The 19,437-nt window shown below is 35.6% G+C and overlaps 3 protein-coding genes across 4 annotated transcripts; 1 reads left to right on the top strand and 2 right to left on the bottom strand.

Moving 5' to 3' along the window:
• The first annotated feature begins 42 nt into the window (after positions 1 to 42).
• LOC149732952 (meprin A subunit alpha-like) lies at positions 43 to 9,404 on the top strand. Its single transcript, XM_089882941.1, has 16 exons — positions 43 to 263; positions 573 to 627; positions 1,087 to 1,155; positions 1,526 to 1,659; positions 1,974 to 2,083; positions 2,771 to 2,946; positions 3,242 to 3,344; positions 3,567 to 3,682; positions 4,021 to 4,197; positions 4,730 to 4,877; positions 5,377 to 5,531; positions 6,111 to 6,286; positions 6,806 to 7,027; positions 7,552 to 7,660; positions 8,096 to 8,417; positions 9,171 to 9,404. Exons 1-16 carry the CDS (start codon positions 216 to 218, stop codon positions 9,235 to 9,237), a joined length of 2,187 nt encoding a protein of 728 aa, XP_089739067.1. The 5' UTR covers positions 43 to 215; the 3' UTR covers positions 9,238 to 9,404.
• Positions 9,306 to 13,424, bottom strand: LOC149732951 (adenosine 3'-phospho 5'-phosphosulfate transporter 2-like). The gene is made up of 7 exons (XM_089882964.1): positions 13,126 to 13,424; positions 12,557 to 12,678; positions 12,026 to 12,180; positions 11,545 to 11,697; positions 10,782 to 10,927; positions 10,370 to 10,548; positions 9,306 to 9,613 (listed from the first exon to the last, which is right to left on the bottom strand). The coding sequence occupies exons 1-7, from the start codon at positions 13,300 to 13,302 to the stop codon at positions 9,472 to 9,474; spliced, it is 1,074 nt and encodes a 357-aa protein (XP_089739090.1). The 5' UTR covers positions 13,303 to 13,424; the 3' UTR covers positions 9,306 to 9,471.
• A 975-nt stretch (positions 13,425 to 14,399) lies between these two features.
• On the bottom strand, positions 14,400 to 18,567 carry LOC149732950 (adenosine 3'-phospho 5'-phosphosulfate transporter 2-like). 2 transcript variants are annotated; one of them, XM_089882962.1, is made up of 7 exons: positions 18,309 to 18,563; positions 17,796 to 17,917; positions 17,263 to 17,417; positions 16,701 to 16,853; positions 15,939 to 16,081; positions 15,373 to 15,551; positions 14,400 to 15,065 (listed from the first exon to the last, which is right to left on the bottom strand). In XM_089882962.1, exons 1-7 carry the CDS (start codon positions 18,546 to 18,548, stop codon positions 14,942 to 14,944), a joined length of 1,116 nt encoding a protein of 371 aa, XP_089739088.1. In that variant the 5' UTR covers positions 18,549 to 18,563; the 3' UTR covers positions 14,400 to 14,941. The 2 variants fall into 2 exon arrangements, with proteins under 2 accessions (XP_089739088.1, XP_089739089.1); XM_089882963.1 differs by lacking the exon at positions 16,701 to 16,853 and having other exon boundaries at positions 18,309 to 18,567.
• Between the last annotated feature and the right edge of the window lie 870 nt (positions 18,568 to 19,437).

The following is a 19,437-nucleotide window of genomic DNA, read 5'->3' as shown; positions in this document are numbered from 1 at the left end:
GCAGCAGAAGAAATATACAGCTTGCTACAAACACTGCAAAGTTCATTAAGCACATATTGTATATAGGAGTTGCTATACCAGAAGTGATACAGAATTTAAAGTGAAAGCAGAAGGCAGTAAAAGTAGTTGTAGTCAAACAGTTTAAAAAAGATAGTTGGCGCAAAAATATGATTTCTTACTTTGTATAAATATTTTAGGTTATTTATGACCAAAAAATGAAGATTTTGTTAATTTTTGTGATAGTTGTAACTGCTTTTGCGGAGGTAAGATGTGCTTAAGTATAGCAGACAGTCTATTTGTAATGTATTTTTTCTATCTTATAGCAGACAGTCTATTTGTAATGTATTTTTTCTATCTTATAGCAGACAGTCTATTTGTAATGTATTTTTTCTATCTTATTGTTTTAATTAATTAATATCTGCCTTTTTGCTGCCCGAAGTATCTAACAAGACTCAAAAAAAAAAAGATAAAACTGTTTCGCAAATTATTTTTTAACTTACTTAAATATTAAAAATAGCTAAAGATGAAATAGAAGTTAAATTTACGCCGATTTATCTTGACTTGTTTTCCAGCCAGTTCTGAAGAAGCAGAGAATTAGTGGAAGTGGTGGATTTGTTGCAGAAAAAGGTAATTAAGTACAATGTATTATCAATAAATGTGTAAAAGGTTGTGCTTATTTCTCATGAATGTCATATTTAAATAACTCGTTAATGGTCACTGTGCATGATTTGTGGAATGTTATAAATGTAATCGGGTGTAACAGCCGTGGTTTTTACCTGACACTATTTTTCACGCTTTTTACCCATATCGGGTTTTACATCTGTTGTTTCGCGTTAATTCCCCTCGCTTCGTTTTAAAAATAACATGATCTTCGCTATCTTTTTCGAAAAGATATAAAAATAACGTTGTGTTATAATGTGGTAATACCTTTTATATGTCTTTTCGTTTATAGTAGAAAAATAATGAAATAAAAAATAAAGAAATATAGTATAAACCGACAAAACGACAGTTGTTAAAACAAGCTGGCGTTATAGAAGTGTTTGTTTTTTTGCCCCAAATATTAACATTCAATCATTTTCTTTTCAGTTTACTTTGAAAGAAATGATGAAGTGTTGGACGCCCCAGAAGTTCGAGATATCTTTGAAATTAACAAGGGTAAGTTAATTTTCTTTTTATTCAAAGTAGCAATTGTACCATGGTATAACCTTGGTAACTTGACTGTGGACATGGGAGTGGCAACCATGGATAAGTCGCTCAAGTTCCAAGCCACGAGGATGTCAATAACCAAACCAACCAAAAGTCATGTCTGCTTATCCACACACTGCAATAACTTCAACAACTTGACTGTGGCATGGGAGTGGCAACCATGGATATATAAGTGTGGACTTATAATAATCCATATTACACTAAACATTTCATCAAATTAAGATTACTTTAGTTCAACAAATTCATATACAACCTATATTGCTTGCTTCCCTTTTTTTCGTAAAATAGATATTTATGTTGTCAACGTTTCTGTCCTTAGAGTTTGGCCAGCAAGGTCTTACAGATGGCGACATACGCCCAAGATCTTTGACAAGAAACTCCATCATAGATAAAACTTATTTCTGGCCATCTACAACCATACCTGTGCAGTATGGAAACCGACTAGGTTTACTGGTATGTAGGGTGTGGTATAATAAGTGAATGTTAAATGAAAGTTTGCATGACCAGGCAACAACAGTCGTTATAACCCGGGTGTTTTGTTTCATACACTTCGTACCCACTTACGAGTTACCACGTATGTAACTTAGTAAGTCAATATTGTTTGGAATTTTGAAATTGTTGTATGAGTGAACACTGGGTTGGACCAATTAACGTTAAGTGTCCTGCCTACAATGGTAGCAGAGTCAAGCCTTAAGCCCAAACCTCAAAGCGAGTGGCAGGCACCAACAAAATATATGTACACAACATAATAACCATGTCATTTTTAGGCTATCTCTGGTATAGAAGACGCAAGGCAGGAATATGAGATGAGGACTTGCTTTTCATTCCCGGACAAAACAAACGAAAGGGATTATTTGCTTTATGAACCTTTGGATGGGTAAGACAGTTTAAAGTATATTACAACATTACACCTACCATCCCAGCTGTTGAACGTATCTAACCCTTGTATATATATAATGTATTATACAACCTTATACAACAGTATACAACATACCACTTGACTAATGGTTTGTCCAAATTATCCACCAAATATAAAGAATAAAAAAAATCCCAAACAAATTATCACCCACAAAGCTACATACGTGGTAACTTGTAAGCTGGCATAAGGTGTATGAAACAGAACACTGGTGTTATGATGACTGCCGTTTTCCCGGCCATGCGAGGATAAATAAGTTACATTCTATTCTATATACCTTATACAACAATAATTACTATAAAATATTATGTAAAAAGCTAGTTTTAAGTTGACGAAGCCTAGAATGTAACTTATTTATCCTTGCATGGTGGGGCACTCGCACTGACACCCGTTATAACACGAGTGTTCTGTTTCATATGCACCTTGGCCAGCTTACGATTTACTACGTTTGTAACTTATTTATCCTCGCATGGCCGGGAAAACGACAGTCCTCAATCCTCATAACACGGGTATTCTGTTTCATATACACGTTTCGTATACATCATTTAACCTCAGTTTATCCCAAGATGGTCATATTTAACCTTTCTCTTATATACCATACAAGGTCCATACTATACTCTGTTATACAACAATATATCACAATTCCAGGTGTTGGTCTTATGTAGGCGTACAAGGAGGAAGGCAAACTGTCTCCATTGGATCTGGTTGTGAACAGATGTCAACCATACAACATGAGATGATGCACGCCATTGGTATTTACCATGAACAGTCAAGGACAGATAGAGATGGTTACATCTACATTGATACAGATAACATTGACCCAGGTTTGGATATATGTATATTAAGTTGGGATTTGATATGTTTCTATGTATTTGTTATGGAAAGTGTCAGCTTTGCAGAAAAACAGTCACTTGCTATATGGGTAACTTTTGTGAGCCATACCTCAACAACAAAACAATCACCCACAAAGTTACATACATGGTAACTTGTAAGCAGACATGAGGTGTATGAAACAAAACACCCGTGTTATAACGACTGTCGTTGTCCCGCTAAGTGAGGATAAATAAGTTACATTCATTTATTTAAGGCATACTAATTAGTAAACCTAAATCATTCCAGACATGGTATACAACTTTGACAAGTACAGTTACGAGGTAGTTGACAATCGTCGCGTGGCGTATGATTACAACTCCATTATGCATTATGGAGATACTTCATTCAGGTGAAACTTTGACTTTTGCATCATTTTATTTCTACACACAATTTCTTCCAATAACATATTAACTTATTTTAACTGTAATGTGGGTTTAGCACCCAGCTTTAATTTATCACTTTTACTTAAGTAGTTTTAACCATTGCGTGTTTTAATGCTATATTGGAAGTTAATTAAATTTATATTGTATTATATTTAGCTATCTATGACATAATAATGAATTGTTTTTAGTAACAATGGAGGTAAAACAATCATCACACGAGACCCTGCGTTCCAAGATGTGATTGGACAACGTAGAACCTTCAGTGAAGGAGATGTAACAATGATCAATAGAATGTACCCCTGCTGTAAGTTCCACAGAGGCACTTGTGCTATTATTCCTATGTCAATTTTAAATGCTGCTAACCAGTCAAAATATTAGTACAGCTATTCCTGTAAAATTTTAGTACAAAAATCTGTGCTACAAGTTTCATCAGCATGGTATAATGTACAGTAGGTTTTGTTGTATTTTAATTGCTCAGGAAGACATGTTAAGTGAATCACATGCTGGATGGAAAGCATGTTTAGTGATCACCTCTATGTTTTAGAACACTTTGTTTAATAGGCCAATGCTGTACATCTTAGGTGCCTTGGTGTACATGGCCATGGACCTCGCCAGCAAATTAACAACATATGTTCTATACAGCTGACCCACTGCGTGTGTCATACACTTGTAACTTTGAAGAAGAAGCAATATGTGGATACGTACAAGACACAACCGATCAACTTGATTGGTTCAAATTCAATGTGGGCGTGTCTGATCCAAAAAACTTCAACTCTTTTGTGCCTCTGGTGGACAACACTCACGGGAAAGCAGACACTGGTAACTTGTTATTTTATACTTTATTAAAAAAACTAAATTTTAATTATTATTGTAGGCCTATTATTATCAGCTAAACAACATTAATAAAATGGTATGGGTAAAAACTACTTTCCTAAAAAAAAGATAAATCTCTGTTATAACACAAATACAGGGCAGTTATATTACCATTCATGTTATAACACGGCAGTAATAGCTAATAACATCATGTTATAACTGAATTTATAATATGTTTTACCAATAATTTATTTCATACCAATTATGCCCACTTGTTAGTTATAACATGTATAACTGTGGGTGGGGAATTATCTTTAAATGACCCCACAATGCTAAAATCCATGACTTTTAAACGATATGATACAGTTACAAAGTGGGCATTTTAACAACTGCCATATAATCTAATTCAACCAAATTACATTCCAAGACAGCCAGGCAGGTGGAACCATTAACATTTAAATATCATATAGTTACAAATAATGCACTCTACCCACTGCACCATTGCCATATAACCTAATTAAACAAAATTATTCTCCAGGCAGTTACATGGTATTTGACACAAGCAACAAAGTTGGAAGTGAAATTGGAAACCTTGTTTCAATGAGATTGAAAAGCAATTCAACCAAACAATGCCTTGAGTTTGGTTATTACATGGACTTGGTAGCTGGGAGTCAGGCTGGGATGGCGTAAGTAAAACCATATATGTCTGATTAAACAATAAAATAAGTAATTCAATTTAACCATTAAAACTAATTGTCAATAAATTTATTTTCGTGATATCTTTAAAACAGCTAAAAATTTGCTTGACAAAATTCGTTTTACACTGATTACATTTAAAGTGGGAGTTCCAATACAGGATAGAAATATGTATTGGAGTGTAAGACATAGCAAACTGTCTTATAAGATAGAATTAAGCAGGTTTTCCTGAGCAAAACGAGTAGTTAAGTACAATATACCATTAAGACTAAGAGACATGCTTTATAAAGTATAAAAACCCCTGGTGTACTTATTTCATTAACATTTTTATTTCTACTAATCCTAGAGTAAGTTTCAATTTTATTCAAGCCTTATATTCAACTTATATACCAACAATACAAAGCTACTGCTCTATATATAGTTGCCAACATTTTATTATACTGATTGTTGCAATTATATTACCTCCACTTTACGTTTAACTAATCCTAGAGTACACCTTGGGACAATTGACCAATCCAACGGAGATATCCTCTCAACAGCACCTCTTGTGACAATAACTGGTGACCATGGAAATTATTGGAACACTGAACGACTTACAATCGAAGCTCCGTCGAAATATAAACTTGTTATTGTGGGAAAATCAGGTAAAAAATATTAAACTTTTAAAAGTTTTTTTCTTAAGTTTATATTTTAAAAAATGTCTTTTAAATACCAAAAAAATTTAACTTTATGCGACATTTCTTCTTGCAAAACCTGTTCCTAAACCTATTACTTTTGAGAGAATTGTGGTAATTTAAATTCTATTTGGCCTCTCGCCCTGTAGCAGATGAGGCATTGAAAGAATGAATGTAACTTACTTTATCCTCGCGTGGCCGGAAAACGACAGTCGTTATAACACGGGTGTTGATACACCTCGTGCCAGCTTTCGAGTTACCATGTATGTTATACCTTGTGGGTGATTATTTTTTTTGTTGGATTTTTTGTATTTTTTATGTATGGCTGATAATTTAGACAACCCATTAGTGACCACTGGGCTAGAGCAATTGCCTTTAAGTGTCTTGCCCAAGGACACATACACCAACAATGGTAGCAGCGTCGAGCCTTGAACCCATTACCTCTGGGTTACAGGCAGGCGCGCTAACCACTATACCGCGGCGCCGGAAATTAGTATAATTGGTATGGTAGCAACAATAGCAAAACATAATTTTAATTCCTTCACTCAGATATATACACTGATGATGCCATAGCTATTGATGATTTTAGTATCTTGGACAAACCATGCGAGACATCATATTTCACTGTCCATGACTTCAGTTCTTTACTTGCATCAACCACAAAGGGAGACATGATATATAGCCCATTGCTGTACACTGATGAAGGATATGCTTTTAAAATCATGGTATGCGGCTAATTGACTGAATGAATAATAAATGTAACTTATTCATCTTCGCATGGTGGGGCAACAGCAGTTATTACAACACAAGTGTTCTGTTTCAAACACCCCATGCACGTTTACGAGTTTCCACGTATGTACCCTATTTATCCGCGCGTGACCGGAAAACAACAGTCGTTAAACCAGGGATGTTAATACACCTCATTCTTGCTTACAAGTTACCATGTATGTTACTTTGTGGGTAATTATTTGTTTGAATTTGTTTCAGTACAGGGCTGACTGTTAAAACAACCATAAGGGACCACTAGATTGAAGCAATTTCCATAAAGTGTATTTTCTAAGGACACTTTTACCAACCATTTATAAAGAAATAGTGCAAAATATTATAGTATGTAACAATCAGAAAAGATCTGTAACGTTTTCTCTTAGTTATTGAAACTTCGTTTATATATTGCTGAAAATCGAGACAGCCATAAATGACTACGATATTGGAGCAATTATATAATTTCTGTTGCTTTTTCTCAGTTCTACCCACATGGTACCTCTAGTGCAGCAGACGGCTACATGAGCATGTTCTATGCCGTAGCACAAGGTGTCAATGATGACAATCTACCATGGCCTTTCTACAACCAAGTGATTAAGATGACAGTAGTTGACCAAGGTCCTGATGCATTGACGAGAATGAGTGAATATGCAAACTATATTACAAGCGCTGCTGGAGCTCCTAACTTTGATCGGCCATTGACTGTAAGTGTTTTAACGTATGTTAAGTTCTATCTCAAGTTTATAATAAATCTATGGTTTATTTAACAGGTAACCAATTGTAGGGTGTTCAATACGCATATTTGATATGAATTCTCATTTTTTCTGCCTTTTTTCTGTTCCATTCTACTTTATTTAAGTAAGGTTTTTCATTATATTATGCCAATGTACTTTGAATGTGGATCTGTGTTAACCTGTTTTTTAACACCCAATGAGCTACCGTAAAGAACCCGCTAAAACTTACCTATCTAATTAAAATGTCTGTGTAATTTATAAACCATATCAAACTAATAATATAGTAGGGTGGGGGAAGATGGGACACCTTTTAATTTTATTTTCTCGTCCTGTTTGGTAGTAAACAAAGAACATTCCAAAGAATTATAAAACTGCATCCTCACGACTTCCATAGACCGTTATTAATTGTTTAAAACACGATTAGGATATTTGGATAATATGTGCCAAAAAAGTGCCATTTTAAGCCATACTTTTATAATTTCAAATTTTAATAGGAAGTCAACAGTGGTTGGGGTTATAGCAACTTCATGAAACTAAGCGACGTCATGAACACAAGAGACTTCCTTAAAAACGATGCAATTGTTATTTCTATCAATGTTAGAGGTAATATATATCTGAGATTTACTTTATTTTATGACCCCACAATGCTTTATGATTAGGATAACTTTTATAGTAACACTTTAGTGCGACATCTTTTGCAAAATAGATCTTTAGTTTAACTTATACAATTAGATCAATTTATTTTAGGTAACTGTGTTACAAATGTTATTTCTGAAAACTTAAAATATGGGTTCAAGGCTTAATGCTGCTACTGTTGTTGGCATATTTCTCTTTGGGAAAGATGTTTCATAGCAATTGCTGAGTTATCTCTTTGATAATAAAGATCAGACTATTTAAAGTAAAAAAGCGAAAAAAAAGGGAGGAAATTAGCCATTGAAACGACAGTTGTTAAAACAGATTTAGGGCACGCTATAGTAAAAAACGAGAAGGAAAAAGTTTAAAGTTAGTTTATCAAGTGCTAACTATTGATGTTTACAGATATGAACAATTTCCAGCGCGATCATGCCAGCAGATTCGCTGAACCTGCACCTTCAGTTCCTATCATGAGGTCTTCATATGATAATAAGGATCACGAAAATGAACAGGATCATGAAAACGATCACGAAAATGAGCACCATGAAATCAATAGTCCTATCATCCCATGCAAAAATGATGAACAAGATGGAATACCCAAAGCAACTGTTGCAGGAATAGCATTAGGATCGTCCATCCTTGTGTTTATTATCATGACCATACTTCTCATGTGTACGACCAACTCCCATAAACAAGCATTGGCTATTGTGGCTTCTTCAGTCACAAGGTAATGTAATAACTATATAGTACCTGGCGCTGTGGTAAAGTGGTTAGCCCAGTAGTCTCATATGGCTTGTGTAAAAACCATATAGTAAGTTTTTTCAATACAATCTATATGGGACCACTGGGTTGGAATAGTTGCTAAATGTCTAGACCACAGACACACATGCGCACAATGGTAGCAGCATTGGGCCTTGAACCCATATCCTCTGGGCTAGAAATACGCCTCTCACACGTGCGCACAATGGTAGCAGCATTGAGCCTTGAACCTGTATCCTCTGGGCTAGAAATACGCCTCTAACACGTGCGCACAATGGTAGCAGCATTGAGCCTTGAACCCATATCCTCTGGGCTAGAAATACGCCTCTCACACGTGCGCACAATGGTAGCAGCATTTAGCCTTGAACCCATATCCTCTGGGCTAGAAATACGCCTCTCACACGTGCGCACAATGGTAGCAGCATTGAGCCTTGAACCCATATCCTCTGGGCTAGAAATACGCCTCTCACACGTGCGCACAATGGTAGCAGCATTTAGCCTTGAACCCATATCCTCTGGGCTAGAAATACGCCTCTCACACGTGCGCACAATGGTAGCAGCATTGAGCCTTGAACCCGTAACCTCTGGGCTAGAGATATGCCTCCCACGCTATAATACCTCACCCTTATATAATAATTACCCCTACCCAATAATATACTGTTTACCTGGCTGCCACTTTAACCCATAATCTAAGTTTAATTTAATTATTTTCCACCTACAGACCAAACCACCAAACCTGTCACTTCAATAACTTAAGTTATGAAACTGAGGGAAAGCCAAAGAAGTAACTCATCTACATTTGATCCTATAGTGTGATGAATCCTACATGTAATCTATGCAATGCAATGCCTGAGAATTGTGTGTATCATATAATTGTTACATTTAAAAAGCGTTTACAAATCAGGTATAAATAACTATCTTGATTAAACATAAAAATAATAAAAATATTAAATACAAAATGAAGAATGTAGGAAAGAGATGAAAACAGTGGCAACACATATTTGAAGAAACACCATTTTTGATCACACAATATTGCTTTGCAGTGAAGAATTCTTTCTGAGACCACGAACAGCACCGCTAATCATGCTGTCTACTTTGGATTTGTTTTTACTGTAGATATTGAGGCATATACCACCAAGTACCAGCATACCAGCCCATAAGTATCTGGAATATGTTGAACAGTTAGTAAGATGAAATTAAAGGAATAAGCAGAACCGCGGCCTACTAGAGATATCTCTACTATGCCGTGGCAGAACTTATAAAGGGGAACAGCTTCATTACTTATTTTTTAAAGGGGAACAGCTTCATTACTTATATACAGGAACAGCTTCATTACTTATTTTTTTAAGTGGTGGTGGGCCAACTTCAACCCAATGCTGTAGGACCTTGCCCAAGTAAACAGAACAAGTTCATTATATCAGTTAAACTCAGGTTGTTGTGTTTTTATATATATGGTTATACAGAGAAACTTAATAAAGCAAGAGAAAAAGGTAAGTCTGATTTGGAAATTTAAATTTTATGCGGACATTCGCATTAAACTATGTTCGCTAAAACGTTTAACCATTGTACAAAACTTCTTTACAGGTTAGCAATCAAGAAACACAAAATTTAATAAATGCCCATTAAGATCACAAAACAAAAAACTGCAAAAAGATCTCTTTCACAGATTCAATACAATCTAACTGCATTTGAATTAATGGAACTTTATTATATCCTCGCATGAACGGAAAACGACAGTCGTTTTAACGCGGGTGTTTCATACACCTCCTGCCAGCTAACAATTACCCCGTACGTTACCTATTTATCCTCGCATAGCGGGGCAACTACAGTCGTTATAACATTGATGTTCTGTTTCATACACACCATACAGCTTATGAGAGTTACATTTTTTGGTGGGTGATTTATCAAATGCATACTTACAAGATGGAGAATGGTTTAGTGAAAAACATGAAGGAAAGAACCATCGTAACTGCTTTTCTACAAGTGGTGACAGTAACAGCAAGCAGGGCACCGAATGTTCGCACGAGGTGAAGAACGAAATGTATTCCAACGTACCCGGAGAATGAGAATAGAAATAGAGCGAGCATTATCTTAGCATTCTGTGGGGGAAAATGATGTATGGTATAAATTAATGAGTTTAACTTGCTTCTTCCTTGTGTAGCTGGAAAACGACAGGCGTTATAACACGGTTGTTCTGTTTCATACACCTTATGCCAGCTTACGAGTTACCACATTTATTACTTTGTGGGTAAATAAAAGGGACAACTATGAGTGTAACTGTAATTTAACAATGTCACCCCAGATTTTGTTAGCAGTTCAAAACAACACTCACCGTAACCATGAATATAAATACTTCTAGAAATCCCCCAAAAACAAGATGTCCAACAAATAATATTAGAAAACCAATCCCATAGGAATAAAGGACAAGTTCGGCATTTGATGTTTTATGTTTCTTCATGGTTAACTCTTGTATGTTACCTAGGTATTAATACTTGTAAGAATGGTGGGTATGATGTAAGCTATTTATTATAGTAGGGTGGGGAAAGATGGGACACCTTTTCGTTTAGTTTTCTCTTTCCATTTGGTAGTAAACAAAGAACATTCAATGAATTATGAAACTGTATCCTCACGACTTCCATAGACTGTTGTTAATTGTTTAAAACACGATCAGGCTATTTGAATATTATGTATTAAAGGTGTCCATCTTCCCCCACCCTACTATATGTAAAGTTAATATTGGTCACTTAAGCAATATATAACGTTGGTAAGTTTTTAATGAGGTAATTACACTTAGATTAATAATAGGTATTTATTTTATATATATTCAATCAAACAAGCACAATCAATATGGGTGAGGACCTACAGCATAATATTAATTGGGATTTAGGCCAGATTTTCTCAACATCTAAGGTGCTACAACCCATTGGTGACCACTGGGTTGAAGCAATGTACCCTAAGTGTCTTTTAAAAAAAAATACAGCAAAAGAAAGAATATGATTTTTTTTCTTTAGAAAAAGGTAAATTTATTTGTCTTGCCCAAAAACATAAACAATGATTAAAATATGTAAATTTGTTTTCTTTAAAAATAAGTTCACCAATAGCGGCGTCAGAACATAAAGCAAGCGATATAAGAATTATTCCAGTTGCTTCAAAGTTTGGTGAAACTTTTTGGTCAGTGAGGGTAAACATGATTAAGCCAATCGTCATCAATAAACAGGATACCAAGTCATACATGGAGAACTTCTTGCCTGAAAAGTAATAGGATGAATGAAACTTAATTATCCTCGGATGGCAGAGCATCAAACAGTCGTTATAACGCGGGTGTTCTGCTTCATAAACCTTGTGCCCGCTTACAAGTTACCATGTATGTAACTTATTCATCCTCGCATGGCGAGACAACAACAGTCGTTATAACAAGGGTGTTCTGTTTCATACATTTCTTGCCTTCTTATGAGTTATAAATTAAAATAACAAAAATATATTTCCCAGCATTATTCAAAAGCTGCAACTAAAACCACTGTTGTGTTCTTCATTTAAAAGGTGAGTGAATGCCATTTCATGAGTTATATAACCCACCTTGTATTAAAATACCACCAATCATTACAGGGATCAGTTTGCTGGATTTGAAAATGACTTGAGTTGGATAATTGAGATACCCAAGTGAAGTGTTGGACAACCCCATTGTTCCAATTGTAAGGACAGCAAGCCCTATGTAAGTAACCAAAGGAACCCTGGAAATTTAGGATTATTAACACATTTTGTTCAAGGCAACTCTGTTATATTTATTAAGCGAAACTATGAATATTGAAGATAAATGAACACATTATGTTTATTCCAAATTTGTGTTATAGTAAAGTAGGGGGAAAGGGGGTGGGCCACCTTTTTATTCTATTTTCTTGTCCAATTTGGTAGTAACAAAAAAACTAGGAATTATAAAACTGTACCCACATGACTCCCGTTGGTAATTGTTTAAAACATGATCAGGATATTTGAATATTATTTGCTAAACGTGTCCCATCTTCCCACACCCTACTATAAGATAGTTGTTTTGTTGCTTTGTATTGTCTATTGTGTTAACTATTCCTTCACCACACATTTCCAAATCACCTTCTTTCTACTTTTCCGTGAATATTTTGTTCAAAGATTCCAAATATTGTGTAGAACCCAAACTGCATCAAAGTAACGAACATCCCATGTTTCTTAACACCGTCCATTCGAAATAACCATTCCTGTATTAAACATGTTATTAAACTTGTGCAAAAACGGCTAAAAATAGAGATGAAACCCTACGATACCCTAGCCATAGGCACTAAACCTGGGGTAGGCAGGTCAACCCTGGATTTTTTTGCATTGCATTAATCAATAAACATTGGAACTAAATTTGTTTCATATGAAATTTGTCCATTCCAAATAACCTGTATTAAATACAAGTTGTAAGGGAAATCCAGATAGGACCTCATATTACGAATTACCCCAGTCATAATGTGCTTGTTTTGAAACAAGCTACTACAGATATTATACATTTAATTTAAACAATAAAACAGTTTTACAAACATGTTTTAGACATTTTAACAACAACAGCAGTAAAAAAAAAAGATAAGCAAACATTTTAAAATACATTAGCATTTTTTAATTAAACTTGCATATTTCAATTCAGTGTAAATAAATAATCTCACCTGACAATAGCCGTACATTATGAAGAGAACAAACACAACTATGATGCAAACAATGAGTTGAATTGATCGCGGCAATGAACTTAAATTGATCCCACAAACTTTGTTGTCTTCTTTTACAATTGTTTCATTTTCTCTTCGTGGCGAGACTTGCGCTAAATTTAGTTTGGTGTGCTTCATTGCTGCTTCAAGTTCATGGGGAAACTAAATACCTACAGTGAAAATGCCTAACTAGACCTATCTACCCCACACCCTACTATAACCCTGTAAAACTTGAATTTACTAACTGTTGATGTATGTTATACAGTATATATATTAACTTATAGTGGTAGAAGCTTTGGTCTTTGAAATCCACTGATTTTAACACATAATAATTGATTACTGAATCATACCGACACATCGTATCATATTAATACACAGACTTGCAGCTCTGGTCTTAAGATATCCAGCCTTGATTTACCTACATAATAATACTGACTTTACCATTGTAACACAGTCTATCATATTAATACACACACTAACACATAGAGCTCTGGTGGTCCTAGATAGCCAGCCCTAATTCAAACACATAGTAATACTGAGTCTACTGACTACACAAGACTGACACAGTGTATCATATTAACACACACTAACACATACAGCTCTGGTCTTAGATACCAAGCCTTGATTTAACTACATAATAGTACTAACTACACCAGAGCGTGGGTATTATGAACCACACACATATAACACAATACGGGATGCTATCAATACACTGCAGTACAAATTGTTCTACAGGAAATAATTGTCAGCTCTGTTTAATACAATGGTGTATTTATACATATATGAATGAATTATACAGTGGGTATGACTCTTAACAGCTTAACGTACATAGATATACATACATACTATTACTAAATACTATATAGGTAATGAAATGGTATACAACATATTATTATATTTCCAAATTTGGAAGATAAAATATATGAAATTTAAACGTAATCTTACTAAAAATATTGCCCATTATGCTACAAGAATCTTTAAATTAATATCTGTCAATATTTCTAGCTATAAACCTTGTTTATAGGCACAATTTCAAACTCCAGTTGATTTGTTTACATTTCTTTATTAAGCGCAACGACGCGTGACGGGTCACGTGATATTGCCGGTATCCAGATGTCAATCAAACAACGTCATTAATCCCTCTGCAACGTTGCGTCATAGTATGACGATGCGAACTCTGATCTAGTGTGTAGGAGTCCAGACTATTTAGCTTTTAAACGACTCTGATCAAAGTACACGGTTTATTATTTGTCTGTATTTAGATTACGGATCTCAAACTGCGAAGTAGAACACTAAAAACGCGGGATAGTATATATATATAGTAGGGTGGGGGAAGAAGGGACACCTTTTCGTACCATTTCTTATCTCGTTTAAGAGTAAACAAAGAACATTTAAAGAAATATAAAACCGTTTCCTCACGACTACCATAGACCGTTGTTAATTGTTTAAAACACGATCAGGATATTTGGATATTATGTGCTAAAGATGTCCCAACTTTCCCCACTTACTATACATAAATAACGTTCAAAGAGCAAAGAAATGTAGATTTTACCGGAGTTGGTATACAAAAAATGTTTATATACGAACTCTGGTTTTCACTATTAGAGGAAAATAAATACAGTAGGGTGGGGGAGATAGGAAACCTTTTCATTTTATTTTTTTCGTCCCATTTGGTAGTAAACAAAGAACAATCAAAGAATTATAAAATATTATGTGCTAAAAGCGTCCCGTCTTCCCCTCTACTATAATTGGCAACCAACCAAGAAAAAGCAGGAATTTAACTTTCTTCTGTCTTTTTTCTTTTTATAAAAGCCGCCACCTTTTCGTTAATTTTCGCCTTGTTTTTGCTGTAAATGTTGATGCAAATTCCCAGTAATACCAACAATCCGGCCCATAGGTACCTACAAAGAAAGTAAATGTTTAAATAGCCAGTTATGCAATGAATATAATGGTGTGGGGGAAGATGGGACACCTTTTCATTCTATCTTCTTGTCCCCTTTCATTGCAAACAAATAACATTCAAAGAAACCATAACCTCACGACTCTCATTGATAATTGTTTTAATCACGATCAGGATATTTGGATATTACGTGCTAAAGGTGCCCCTCTAACTTCTAACCGTTAGTGAAATGCAGACAATAGTTGTTAAACCACGTTTCAAGTAAAAAAAGAAGTTAAATTTTTGTGTATAAAGTTTTCATAACTTACATGATTGAAAATGGCTTGGCAAAGAACATGAATGAGAGAACGATTGAAACTGCTTTCCTGCAAGTAGTGACAGTAACAGCAAGCAAAGCGCCGAATATTTTGACAAGATCCAAAACGAAATGTAGACCAACATATCCGGAGAAAGAGAAGAAAAACAGAGCGACCATTATTTGCGCATTCTGTAAATAAATATGAACATAGTTTTTAGCGCCTGAAAAACACAAGACGTTTAATATTATATAAGGATGAGCCAGGGCACGCCATATAAGGCTTGGTGTTTAGGCCAGAGCTGGCCCATCATTACCCCAACACAGATTGTAGACGGCCTAGATTTTGGACACTTGCATTTAGTGATAACATGCACCAGGTATAGACTAAGCTGTAGGTAAATGTTTAAGTTTGTTTAAGCCATACTCAGTATGTAGGAGTACCCGAACACAGAATACATTATGCAATGATAAAAGTTGTGTGTTCAAATATTTCAAATTTATGACAGAGTTGGCCCATTACCTCAACAGCCAATGATTTCGGCCAGACTTTGCAACCGCTAGACTACTCATACTTACAGAAACAATAATCCCAACAACATGTAAAAGTGAGAACGCAGAATTTCCAACAAGTAAAACTATAAAGCCGATCCCATAAGAATACAGAACCATTTCTGCGTTAGGTGGCTTGTACTGTTTGAACGTCATTTCCTGTATATTACCTGGTAAACATTTCGTGTTTAATTTAAAATATGGGAAATCTAAAAGGTAATTATAGATTAGACTTGTTTCGTAATCAAAAACAAAGTTACATACGTGGTAACTCGTAAGCGGGCGCGAGGTATGAAATAGAACAACCGTGTTATAACTGCTGTCGTGGCTCCGCCAAGCAACGATAAAAAAACAAGTTATATACGTGGACAACGTGGTAATTCCTAACAGACTGACACGAGTTTGTTCATATACAGTAGGGTGGGGGAAGATGGGACACCTTTAGCACGTAATACCCAAATATTTAGATCGTGTTCTAAACACAATTAACAACGGTATTTGGGAGTCGGGAGGATACAGTTCTATGATTATTTGAATTTTCTTTGTTTACTACCAAATGGGACAAGAAAATAGAACGAACAGGTGTCCCATTTTCCCCCACTCTACTATACACTACACCGACAAAGTGACTCATAAGGGCCACGTTAAATGATATGGAACAGTAGTGTTATACATAATGTTGCCTTGACATTATAGGCCCATACACTGCTATTGCAAAACCGTTATTGCCCCTACATATACTGGGCACACGAATCTAACAAAGAAAATTTCGAAAATCAACTATTTTACCAATAGCGGCATCACAGCATAAAGCAAGCGATATAAGAATTATCCCGGTTGCTTCAAAGTTTGGTGAAACTTTTTGATCGGTGAGGACGAACATGATTAAGCCAACTGTCATTAATAAACAGGATACCAAGTCATACATGGAGAACTTCTTGCCTAAAAAGTTAATTAAACTCGAATAAATACAAACAGACTTTTACAATATATCAATCAGTGCAGGTCTCGTTGGTATAACATTGGGGTAAAATGGTTTGACTTTTCATTGTCTTTTTTCCTCCCATTTTCCTCCCACAAAGAATATTTACAGAATTATATAACTAAACTTCTAATAGAAATAAAAGTGTGCGTAAAGACATGACCCGTACAATGGGGAGTCGAATTTAAAAAGGATTGATCCAAAGATTGCAATTGATCCAAAGATTGCAATCCCATGGGCCCTCATACAGTTACTTACCACCCACAAAGTAACGTACAAGGTAACTCGTAAGCTGGCACGAGGTGTTAAACCCGTGTGATAACGACTGTCGTTTTCCGGCCACGCGAGGATAAAGTAAGTTACATTCACCTTGTATTAGGATCCCACCCACCATGACAGGAATAAGTTTACTTGACTTGAATATTAACTGCGTTGGATAATTCAAGCTACCAAGTGAGGTGTTGGACAATCCGCTGGTACCAACAGTTAGCAACGCGATGCCTGCGTATGTTTTAAGGGGGACTCTGGAAAAGAAGATGATAGTTTAAAGCATATAGTTCTGTTGGGTAAGATGGGACACCTTTAGCAAATGTGATCATGGCCTACTCAATACATTGAGTAGGCCATGATGTGATTAATATTTTTAAGTTGACAAATGTATACATACATATATATTTATATATACGTTTCGGTTTGTCGTAATATGAGACACAAAAAAAGGTGTAAAAGTAAAAAAAACAATAACCTACAAAGTTACACACGTGGGTAATAAGCAGACACGAGGCGTACGAAAAAAACACCCGTATTATAACGGCTGTCCTTTTTGGCCAAGCATTGATAAATAATTTACATTCATTCACCCATTTATTAAAAAATTTGTTCATTAATTAGTTTATTCATACTTTCTTTCTAATTTCCCGGATCGTATCTTTTGTTCTACCATGCCAAACATTGTACAGAAACCAAACTGCATCAAAGTAACCACCATCCCATAGTCCTTGATCTCGGTTCGGAACAACCATTCCTGTGTAATATGGTGTATAGAGTGGGGCAAGATGGATACCGTTAGCATACAATATCCCATATTTCCCAAACGTGTTTTAACAATTACCAACGCTCTTTTAAAGCCTCGAGAATACGATTTTATATTTTTGTAAAAATTCTTGTTTATTACCAAATAGGAATCAAAACGTGTCCCATGTTTCCCTCACCCTAATATATGTTATGTACAGCTATGCTCTGCCATTTATTTAATCCTTAGCATTCAAACAAATATAAAACCGTTTCACCACGACTGTTGTTAGTCGATTAAAACACGATCAGGATATTTGGATATTATGTGCCAAAGGTGTCCCGTCTTACCCCACCCTACTGTATGCATTATTATATTCAAAGGGGTAATACGCATAACATACCTGGCAACCACTATGCACTACATAGAGTGCAAACACGATTACGATTAGAACAACCAGTTGAACTGATGGTGGAAGGGCGTATATTCCTCGTTTCTTCTCTACGACTGTTTCAGTTTTATTTTTGACCGGCATATTGTCCCCCACAGTATAACTTTGAAACTGCTGCACTTTTTCAGACATTACTTGTCGTAAACACCTATACAGATGAAAGCTGCGCAAATATTCTCGTTTTATCAGCATGTTCGTCTTTGTATAATAAAGAATAAGAAACAGAATCTAAAATAGAGCACACAGCAACAAAATGTAAACCAGCAGGAAGTCCGCCATAGTTTTATTGTGTTGCAACTCGACGCTTAAAGTGACGTCACATTACCCAACCACAATACTCCGTTAATCAATGTCAACACTGCGGATACGACTTTATAATATGGGAGACTATTTTCATGAAAACAAACGTTGAACGGGTTAATGATATTCCGTTCAGCCACTGACAGGCTCAAATCGTTTATCGCATGACGTCACACTGCTGTCACGTGATTCCGTCTTTTATATAACTCGCCTCTTCCTAACACAATAACAAAACGAGAACTACCCAACTAACGCCACTATCAGCACCAATACGTCAAGGCCAGTCTAGGCTCATGGCGGGCTCTTACGAGCTCTTGCCCGGCCGTCAAGTAAGCTTTTGCCCGATACTGTATCGTGTACGTGTTTTCCAGAAAAAGGAATGAAACCAAAAAGATATCGTGAACTGTTTGGTCTCTGGTTATAAAAGCAATTAGTACTACAGTAGATATAGAACTTCGCTGAAGCCTGTATATGAAGTCAGATCAGTGCGGAGTCATTTAACCCAACCAGCAATCCTGTATATCCAGTGTGGGCTATAATTGCATATATTTTCGTAACATGCATAATACACTATTCGATTCGAACGATTTTATTAACAGACTAGTCGCTACATATTGTCTTATCTATGCAACAGTAATGCGTTTTAGCCAAATTACTGTAAACTGAAACTAAACCGTCTTTACATAAGCAGGCGGACAGAAAATGTATAGTACTGTGGAGAAAGATGACACCTTTAGCACATAATATCCAGATATCCTGATCGTGTTCTAAACAATTAACA

Source organism: Ciona robusta, chromosome 8 (genome assembly GCF_009617815.1).
Source record: "Ciona robusta chromosome 8, ASM961781v2".
NCBI classification, from domain to species: domain Eukaryota; kingdom Metazoa; phylum Chordata; class Ascidiacea; order Phlebobranchia; family Cionidae; genus Ciona; species Ciona robusta.
This window is presented reverse-complemented; position numbering and strand designations above follow the sequence as displayed.

Excerpts from the sequence above, each read along its gene's own strand:
- LOC149732952 (XM_089882941.1), top strand. The coding sequence starts at position 216 with ATGAAGATTTTGTTAATTTTTGTGATAGTTGTAACTGCTTTTGCGGAG. Across the intron at positions 5,532-6,110 it reads TGTTATTGTGGGAAAATCAG|ATATATACACTGATGATGCC; the intron begins GTAAAAAATATT and ends TCCTTCACTCAG. Across the intron at positions 7,661-8,095 it reads TATTTCTATCAATGTTAGAG|ATATGAACAATTTCCAGCGC; the intron begins GTAATATATATC and ends TGATGTTTACAG.
- LOC149732951 (XM_089882964.1), bottom strand. The coding sequence starts at position 13,302 with ATGAAGCACACCAAACTAAATTTAGCGCAAGTCTCGCCACGAAGAGAA. Across the intron at positions 12,181-12,556 it reads CACGGAAAAGTAGAAAGAAG|GGTTCCTTTGGTTACTTACA; the intron begins GTGATTTGGAAA and ends CTAAATTTCCAG. Across the intron at positions 9,614-10,369 it reads ACTAAACCATTCTCCATCTT|ATACTTATGGGCTGGTATGC; the intron begins GTAAGTATGCAT and ends AACATATTCCAG.
- LOC149732950 (XM_089882962.1), bottom strand. The coding sequence starts at position 18,548 with ATGCTGATAAAACGAGAATATTTGCGCAGCTTTCATCTGTATAGGTGT. Across the intron at positions 16,854-17,262 it reads GGGTGGGATCCTAATACAAG|GCAAGAAGTTCTCCATGTAT; the intron begins GTGAATGTAACT and ends TTAACTTTTTAG. Across the intron at positions 15,552-15,938 it reads TTGTTGGGATTATTGTTTCT|AATGCGCAAATAATGGTCGC; the intron begins GTAAGTATGAGT and ends ATTTATTTACAG.